The 10,578-nt window shown below is 33.4% G+C and overlaps 1 protein-coding gene across 1 annotated transcript; it reads left to right on the top strand.

The window, feature by feature from the left end:
* Positions 1–3,472: 3,472 nt before the first annotated feature.
* On the top strand, positions 3,473–3,939 carry LOC139893980 (uncharacterized). Its single transcript, XM_071877185.1, has 2 exons — positions 3,473–3,765; positions 3,876–3,939. Exons 1-2 carry the CDS (start codon positions 3,473–3,475, stop codon positions 3,937–3,939), a joined length of 357 nt encoding a protein of 118 aa, XP_071733286.1.
* The last annotated feature ends 6,639 nt before the right edge of the window (positions 3,940–10,578 follow it).

Genomic DNA, 10,578 nt, shown 5'->3' with positions numbered 1-10,578 from the left:
TCTCATTTGTTACACACACTCAGATCTGGTGAGCTCCTCCGATTCTCTCTCAGCCCAAATCACCCAAGTGGTGAATAATAGCTCTAGGTGTTAATCTAATCACACTTGATTTAGTTGTGGTTTGACTAAATTAATCCCAAAAAGCTTAACCTATTCACTAGAGGGTTTGATTCACTTATTCCGTCATTGTATGAGTTAAATCTCTTGATTTCTAAGTTCCTAGTCATGTTTCATCAATTGGGTTGTTTTTCTAATTCCAATGACCCTAACTTGATAAAATTTTCGGGTAGGATTTGGTTTGATATTATTATTGTTGAAGACACCCTAATAAAGTTAGGGTGTGATATTTTTAACGCTTTTACGAGAATTGTAGGTGCTGGTTCGGGAACAAAATTTTGGTTCGACAAATGGTGTCGTGAAGCTACACTAAAAGATTCCTTCCCTAGGCTTTTTCATCTTGAATCAAATAAAGAAGCACGAGTCTCCGATCGAATCAACCATGAGTGAAAACCTTTTATTTTTATTTGGTCTTGGGTAACGACTCCAAAGTGGAGGGCGGAAAGTGAGCTTAACTCACTCACGTCCTTACTAAATGTTTACGCTTTTGCAACCGAAAAACCCGACGAGTGGACGTGGAAATTCAACAACTACGGTCGTTACACCTCTAAGTCCCTTTTTTCTATCTTAACCGAACTCTCTGCCCCGATTTCCTTACCTTTCGGACCAACTGAATTAAACACTCTTTTACTGCAAAAAAAATTGGAATTTTTGTATGGCGCGCAAAACAAAATAAACTACCCATTCGAACCGAACTTGATAACCGGGGTATTGATCTTAACTCGACTAGATGTCCCGTTTGCGATGACGATTTAGAAACCGTGCCTCACACATTTTTAACTTGCAAATTCGCACTTGACATTTGGAATAGAGTTAGTAAGTGGTGGAACTTTGGCAATACCAACATCTCCACTCTCGCGGATATTTCAAAACCTAATAATCCGTCCCTTACCTCTCCGGCGCAACATTTTGGCAAGCTATTGTTTGGGTCACTTCCTATTACATTTGGAAGAATCGTAATGATCATGTTTTCGGGAATAATTCTCTTAGCGGACCAAAGATAATTGCCGAAATTCAATCCAAAAGTTTCGAATGAATCAAGTCTGGTTGGAAGAAAGGCACTTTAGATTGGCATAATTGGCTTTTTAATAAAATGGGAATAGGCTAAAAGCTTGGGTTTTTTCACTCATTTTCTCAATGGCTTTCCCGGTTGGTGATTAAACGAGTAGATAGCCGTTTACTTTGTCATTGAATACTCAACACTGTATCGTCTATCTTCTCAGCTTGTGCTCAAGTTCATTAACCTTCAGGGGAAAAAATTAGGAAAATGGGTATTTTCCCAACTTCCCTATTCTTTTGTTGTGTCTTTTTTCTTACTTTCTCTTTTGTATTTATATGTAGATGTTGTATTGGGTCTCCTGTGTAGTATCGAGTTTTTCTCTTGTGCATAGGCTTGAGTTTTTTATTAGGCGCTCCCTGGTGTTTCCGTCTTGTAATCGTTGTGTTTTTAATAATAAAAGTTTGATCTTTCAAAAAAAAAAATACATGAATTGGTAGGAGATATTGAAAAGAAAATAGATGCGAATGTGGCAGTGGATGAGGATTTCAAACAAAGGATAGAATTGTTGCAAGAATTGCAATGACATGGATGTGGTACAAAAAGCAAAAGTTAAATGGCACGCGGAAGGGGATGAAAACACAAGATTCTTTCATGGAATGTTGAAACATCGCCGAAACAAACAAACCATTCAAGGTTTATCCTTAAATGGGGTTTGGGTTATGGGGCCAAACATTATTAAAAACGCTTTCAAAGAGTTTTATCGCTTTCAAAGAGTTTTATCGAGTAAAATTTGCTAGTGTTCCTCGTGTTGGCCCATTGCCGAATCTCCAAGTTGATGTGCGATTATCAGAAGGTGACAATTGTATGCTTCAACGGGATATATCTGAAGAAGAGATTCAGAGTGCGGTTTGGGATTGTGGTAACGAAAAGTCTCCGGGACCGGACGTATTTACTTTTTTATTTATAAAAAGGTACTGGGAGTTAGTTAAGGATGATTTTTGAACTTCGATTATTGCAGTGTTCGAGTCTAACAGATTACCGACGGGGTCAGGTGCTGCATTTATAACATTACTCCCGAAAGTTTCTAACCCCTCGCGTATTAAGGATTATCAGCCAATCTCGCTAATAGGGGTTCAATATTAAATTATTTTGAAGATATTAGCAAATAGACTAGCATCTGTGATCGATAACATTATATCTCAAGAACAATCGGCGTTCATAAAAGGAAGACAGATCCTTGATGGAACAATGATTGTTAGTGAGTTGATAAGTTGGTACAAAAAGAAGAAGAAAAAAATGATTATTTTTAAGGTTGACTTTGAAAAAGCATACGATACGGTGAGCTGGGAATTTTTGGACCATATGTTGGGGGTGCTGGGTTTTGGGGACCGGTGGAGGGATTGGATTCTAATGTGCTTACAAAACGCGCGAACGTCAGTGCTAGTTAACGGAAGCCCAACGGCCGAATTTTAGTTAAAACGTGGTTTACATCAAGGTGATCCCCTTAGTCCGTTTCTTTTTTTGATCGTCATGGAAGGTCTTCACTTATGCTTGAAAGACAAGGTGGAGTCAGGTGCAATTCATGGCATTCGCATTGGTAATTCTAATAATATTATTTCACACTTATTTTATGCCAATGATGCGATCGTTTTATCCGAATGGAGTAGAGATATTTTGATGAATATGCTTGCGGTATTTAATGCGTTTTATCAAGTTTCGGGTTTGAAGCTAAATGTTGCTAAATCTCATTTGTTCGGGCTCGGGGTTAGTGAGTCGAGTTTGGATGCATTCTTTAATGATTTTGGGTGTTCCAAAGGAGTTTTTCCTTTTTCATATTTAGGTCTCCCAATAGGAGTAAATATGAACAATATTTCGAATTGGAAAGAACTTGAAAATCAGTTTCATAAAAAATTATCGACATGGAAAGCTAATTTATTATCTGTTGTTGGTCGAATTACACTCATTAAGGCGGTATTGGGTAGTTTAGGAGTGAATCATTTTTCATTGTTCATATGCTCGGAGACGGTGTTGGATAATTTGGAAAAGTTGTGTGCCGCGTTCTTTTGGGGAAGTACCGAACAAAATAAAAAGATGCATTGGATTAAATGGAATCAAATATTGGCATCACATGAAAAAGGTGGACTCAATGTGGGTTGTCTTCGCGCTTCTAATTAAGGTCTACTTTTTAAGTAGATTTAGCGTTTCTTGAATAGTCCAAATTCAAAGTGGGTGATAGTCTTGAAAGCGTTACATGGCCCGCTAGAAGGTTTATATGGAAGTGTCTTAAGTTATCGTGGTATTGGGCATAACATCATACGTACGTTTGAAAAGGTGAAACAAAGCGGTCACTTACCCATGAATGTGCTTCGAATGAAAGTAGGAGATGGAAGATCAATCCGTTTTTGGAAAGACAATTGGAGGGGCGGCGGTGTATTAAAAGATAAATACGGTAGACTTTTTCATTTGGAAGTGGATAAAAATTGTTCACTAGCGGATAGATTATCTAGTGAAGGACGGCATTGGTCGTGGGTACATGACATTGGATCGAGGAACACGGGTATACTTCTCGAAATGCTCACTGAATTGGGTGATGTAACTATATCAAGTGGAGGAGATACTTGGTACCGGGTGGTCAATGGTGAAACCAGGTACACTGTGAGTCACACGAGATCATATATAGACGATATTATTCTTCCATCAAATGAGCTATGCACGGTGGGTTAAATACTTACCTAGTAAGATTAATATTTTTTTGTAGATTAGCTACGGACAGGTTGCCAACTCGACAAAATTTATCAAGAAGAGGGTTGGAAATTGAGTAGATTGGATACGGTTCTTGTAACCACGGTATCGAGTCGGTACAACATGTAATGTTCGAATGTAACATCGCGAGTGACTTATGGCGAAAAGTGAGAGTTTGGACTGATTTGCCTATTCCAGATTTTTCAGATTGGTCCGAGGTAACGGAGTGGCTCGATAATTTGCGTGCAAAGGAGGATTCGAAGGCTAAGTTTTATGCAATTTTTGCGGCATTGATGTGGCATTTGTGAAGATTCAGGAATAGCGTGATCTTTCCCGGTGAAGAATTGAAGAAAGCTTTACTTTTTGATTCTATATGTAGTTTTTCATTTTCGTGAATTAGTAGTAGAGGAAAATTTGATGTAAATTGGAACATGTGGCTTGCAAAGCCATTGTAATCGTCGGTTTTTAATCTCCTAGCTGCTCGTTAGGGGATTTTGTTATTAATAATAATTTTGGAGTTCAAAAAAAAATAAAATATTCTGAAATGCTAAAATTTTAGTTATAAACTAGCTCAAGCTTCGCCCGTCTCACTTACACCTGTTAGAATTAGTGTGCACATCATAACACAAATCTATACTACTGATTATATACAGGTCTATGGGGTCACACACTTTAGTATTTAGACACCATTATTATATATTGTTGATATATAATTATAACCTATAGTACATATCGGCTAAGAAAATGGTTCTCAATTTTAGCCGTGATTTAAGGAAAGCAATAAAAATAAAAGACAAAAGTGATTGTGATCTTTTTGTTTTCTACAAAGAAATAAACCCCGTGATTAAAAAGCATTTGGCAAATATTATTGATTTATAATGGTGACACAATTCATTTTGCAAAAAGTCAAAAAAAGATAAAGTAGTTGTAAATCTCGGTGTATTTAAGTCAAGCAAGTGACAAAACATTTGGCACTACAAATCAATTAACTTAATAATTTGCTTTTAATTTCAATTTGCTCTTCATTCACGAAAAAGATTCTTTACAGTAAGATGAGATGTTGGAGAAATTGTCCCCCATGAGTTTCTGCATTTTCCAAGTTGTTATGTTGAGCACTCAATTTGTTTAATTAATTAATCAAAGGGTTTGATTAATTGATATTTCGGGTTATATAAGAACTAGCATTCGATTGGTGTTGTTTGACGTGCTTGTGTGGATCAACCATAGAGATATTCATATACTTTTGAATATTTGTTCCAATCTACATGTGGACATCAATTCGCGGAAGGTATATCTAAACTCCACTTTATGAATTTATTAGTTGACAATTATTAGTGGTGTAATTGGATCTTGTTGGGATCGTTAATCGTGTGAATATTTTATGTGAAAGTTTATTATTAAATAAATGATGTTTATTTTAATGATAATTAGATAAAAGATGTTTATTTACATGTTCCGCTGCGTTTATAAAGTTTAAAAGTACACACGGTTTTCCATCAGTGGTATCCGAGCCGCTTTTACACCGTTTTAATTGTCGGGTGTTTATTCTTTAGATCTAGCTTTGTGGTGTATTGGTTAAAGTCGAAACCTTTTTGGTTTTTAAAGTCAACGCGGTTGATTTAGACTTAACCTCATGACGCACAAATATGATTGAAAGAATATCACTATTTTAAATTGTAGATTTAATTGTTATGGCTTGAATATTTATTATAATTGTTGATTGTTGTATTCTATGGTTATACACATGCATTGTAACCATGGACAAGCCATATATAGGTTTTAATAATGTATTATTAAAATTGTGATTGCATACATAGCCCGTAATGCCCCGACCTATGTGTTTGATTATATGTGATTGTTGTGATTGTTGATTACGGTAATATTATATCATGTTGATTATTTATTATATTAGAAAGGGCCATTTTGAAGCCAAAGTTGTATTATATTTATTTTTAATTTTTATAGTATTGTATTTAAGTTTATTTCAATTAGTAGAAGTACTAGTTTAGTTGTATTTTCAAATTTAAATAAATGTAACAAGATGAAGATTAAAGATAAAGATGCAACACGGATATTGGCTTAAAAGATGGAGAATAGATCAAGTTAACAACGTCGACGTTCGGAAAGTTTTCACTTGGTTCTTAAATCAAGTGGGAGCTATGATATTACCCTTAGTTTGACCTCTTGATCCCATGTCGGCTCATGGGATCAAGCATAGGATTTTTGGGCTAGGCTATGTATGTGTGTATGCATGGTTGTGTTTTATTTTACTCATTTATATTTAATTGTTGATTATAATATATGCTAAATGTTTTAGATGAAAACATTAAATAAAACCGGTAACGAGTTTCAAGATTAAAATTGATGATTTTAAAAAGTTAAACTCTAACGAGTTTAAAGTTAAATGTTTTTTGAAACTCAAGTAATATATATGGGCGACATCTTTTAAAACTGTTTTAAAACGATACACAATGTGTATTTGTTATTTTTATATATAAAATAAAATAACAAACTAGATGCATAAACACGATTGACATCTATATAATTGGTTAAAATGTTTTTAACTAATAGTGTAGCGAATCTTGTGTGCATGCATTATTCGTTGACACGAACGTTTTCTAAAATACCCGTCAAATTTAAGTCATGCCATCCAATGAGCTTGCAAACACTCCTCGTTATTTTTCTGATTTAGTGAGACTAGGCTGAATTATAGCCACCAGGTGAATTTTTCGATCTAGTGAGACTAGCATGAATTTCCACCGTTTCCAAATTGGATGACTTAATCGTATTCACGGTGAGACCTGAGTTCGAGGCAAGGATGGGACAAACATGCCATTAGATAATAGTGGTTTGTTGGACTACATATATCTCTTGGTCCCATAAAGATCTAAGAGTTATACTTGTAATGTAATTGGTACCCGCTACCTACCAATAGACTCCATAACTGCTAGCTGATCAACAGATGTGGCTATGGAACCTCTATGTAGATCTTAGGCTTTCATAAATTAATTGTTTTTAAAAAATATTATAAAAACTTGGGTAGTTAATTTATTAAAGCTGAATATCGAAAATACTAAATTGAATCTTATATATGTTGTAGATGTCAAATAATCAAAACGTAAACCAAAACACTTCCTTCTTTGTTGGAGAAGGATAAACTCAATGTTCAAACTTCCTAGACTGGCACTGCAACCTGAGAATTGTTCTCAAGCATGAATGGAAGTTGAACAAAATTATAACCCTTATCCGATCCTCCTGTTTGCACAGCTCATGCTGCTCAGCAAAATGCTTATCGAAAGTTGTTCGATGAGTAGGAGAAGTAGGATGAAAGGGTGAAAAAGAATAAGCCGAATATTTTTTGGAAGGAAATGAAAAATCATTTGCTAGAAAAAATATTCCACTTTCCAAGAAGGAAATCCCAACAAAAGACGCCGAATGTTTTCATTGTGGAAAGATTGGCAATTGGAGAAGGAAGTTGTCCTATCTAACAATCTGAGCTGAGAAAAGGCAATGCTGGTAAGACTAGAAATCTCAAGTATATTTCATATACAGTTATATACTTGATGTTAAAGCGAAGGGGTATAAAATACTATTAATTTTTACAAGGAAATACTATTAAATACGATACAATTTTACACAAGTGATTTATTTATTTATAGAGTGGATATACCTAAACCTTGCTACAACACTTATAGGCAGTGTACCTAATCGTACAGTAGTGTAGTTTTTAGTAAGTCCGGTTCGTCCACAGGGAACTCTAGCCAAGCTTAACGCTATATTTTTTAACTTATAATTGTAAAAATACAAAAATATATATAAGTAGTATTATTATAAAAGGGGGTTTTTACTGTTTAATGACCGGTTTGCTGATTTTAAAACTTAAGTCGCAGTTAAAACCTAATGTAAAATATTAAAAATAAATATAACTTAATTTAAAGCGTAAAGTAAATAACGATAATGAAATTGCGATAAATAAAAGTGTGATAAATAAAATAATGGTAAATAAAATTGCGATAATTAAATAGTGCAATTAAATAAAATGACAATAAATAAAAGTGCGATAATTAAAAGTGCAATTAAATATGAAATAAAGGAAATTAAATATGAAATAAATGAATTATGCTTATTAAACTTCCGTAATCATGATGTTTGACGTGTTGATTTTAGTTTTATTACCATGGGTTAATTGTCCTTTGTCCTGGATTATTCAATATGTCCGTCTGGTTTTTGTCCATAACAGTCCATCAGTCATAAATATAAAGTGTGAGTATCCTCGTTAAATTATTCTTATATCCGAAGTCAAATATTCCAACTAATTGAGGACTTAAACTGTAACAAGGTCTTAATACTTTGTTTAATAATTACACCAGGATATCGACTGCGTGTAACCCAATGTTTTAATACTTTGTTAACAATTACACCAAGTGTCCTTGTACATAATTTCACCCCTGTTTTAATAATTTCAATGACTATTAATCCATTCCCGTGTCCGGTTAAATGAACGATTATTAGTACTTATAAATATCTCGTCCATCGTGTCCGATCGAGTGTATATGGTTATTTATAGGTACGTCCAATTGTAAATCTTTATATTAAATTAACAAACTATCATTTAGTTAAACAAATATAAAGCCCATTAATAGCCCATAGTCCAATTTCCACAAGTGTCGTTCTTTTGTCCAAACCCCAATTATGGTCCAAAGCCCAATTACCCAATCTTTAATATTTTAGCCCAACATCATGATTACTTCGTCTTAAATAAGCATAATAATAACTTAGCTACGAGACATTAAATTAAAAAGGTTGAACATAACTTATAATGATTAATAATAGCGTAGCGTTACACGGACAGAATTTCGACTTACACCCTTACAACATTTTCTAACATACCCTTATTATTAGAATTTAAAATTAAAATTATATATATATATATATATATATATATATATATATATATATATATATATATATATATATATATATATATATATATCGTTGAATGATGGAAGAGAAAAAGATGTTGTAAAGTTCGATCAAAACCGCAAAATTTATAGGCATGTGGCCACAAAAAGTGGCCCATGCAATCGCATGGAGAATAAGCCTACAGGCCATGCGATCGCATGGAGGTAGGTACCAGCTCACATATTTTTGTTTTCAAGCTTGTTGACGTTTAATAAATAAATATAATATATAAATAATTTTAAGAATTATTTAAATATTATATTATATTTATGTGCATAGTTGACTTGTAATTTTTAGTCCGTTGCGTCGAGCGTTGAGAGTTGACTCTGGTCCCAGTTACGGATTTTCGAACGTCCTTGCGTACAATTTAATATCTTGTATTTTGCGTTTTGCGACTTGTACTCTTGTAATTTTGAGACGTTTCTCATCAATAATTTGAACCACTTTGATTGTACTTTATACTTTTGAGCTTTTTGGTCGTTTGCGTCTTCAATTCGTCGAATCTGTCTTTTGTCTTCACCTTTTATTATTTAAACGAATATCACTTGTAAATAGAACAATTGCAACTAAAAGCTTGTCTTTCTTGAGGGATAATGCTATGAAATATATGTTCGTTTTTGGCATTATCAATACTTCTTCTAATGATTCCTAGATCATTGTTAACTGGTTGTGGCCTTTACACCTGTAACAATATAAAGGGAATGTGAAGAAATAATAGACTGAAGAAAGGCACACTGGATTTACGAGTGGACATTGGGAATCAAGCTTCGATTGAAGCCATTGGTCACTATGAGCTTACTCTTCCAAGTGGTCTTATTATTTTGTTGAAACAATGTTATTATGCTCCTAGTATTAGGAGTAATATGATTTGAAAGATGCTGGTTTTGAACTTGCATTTATTCACTTTGGTATTTTAGTTTCTAAGGATAATATTTTTTTTTATCTTAATGCCTATCCAAGTGATGGTATTTTTGAAATTGATAAGCATGGTGTGATTTCAAATGAGAATTTCATGTATACTTGTCCTGCTAAACGATTCAAGTAAGAGATGAATAAGACCAATCTATGACATCGTCATCTTGGTCATATAAACAAACAATGCATTTCAAAATCCATTCTAATGGACTTTTGGAATCAATTGTCTTTGAGTCATTTGATGTACGTGAGTAATGTTTATGTGAAAGGATGACAAAAGCTCATTTCTCCGACTTAGGTGAAGAGCTACATATCTTTTAGGACTAATACATATTGATGTATGTGGCCCTTTAGAATAATGTCTAGAAATGGTACGTCTTACTTCGTTACAATAACCGATGGTTATAGTAGATATGGTTATGTTTTAATTGCTGAAATATAAACATGAAGTTTTTGATGTGACGACCCGGGAATTTCGGACCAAATTTAAACTTGATCTTTATAAGATTCTGACACGATAAGCAAAGTCTATTAAACTGAGTTCCAAAATGTTTAAACTATTTTTCATGAATGCAATTAACCTTTGACCATCCTCGACGATTCACGAACTGTTGTGTGTAAATAAAATGTAACTCAAATGATTCTATTTTATTATTTTACATTATTAACTCAAATGATTAAATATATATGACTTTTAATATATATATATATATATATATATATATATATATATATATATATATATATATATATATATATATATATATATATATATATAAAATCAATAACAGTTATTATATGATATACTATAAGAATAATAAATGTTACATATGTAATAATAC

The sequence above is a fragment of the Rutidosis leptorrhynchoides genome, chromosome 1 (assembly GCF_046630445.1).
Source record: "Rutidosis leptorrhynchoides isolate AG116_Rl617_1_P2 chromosome 1, CSIRO_AGI_Rlap_v1, whole genome shotgun sequence".
In the NCBI taxonomy this organism is placed as follows: domain Eukaryota; kingdom Viridiplantae; phylum Streptophyta; class Magnoliopsida; order Asterales; family Asteraceae; genus Rutidosis; species Rutidosis leptorrhynchoides.
Note: the sequence above shows the minus strand (reverse complement) of the source record. Positions and strands in the feature narration are given on the sequence as shown.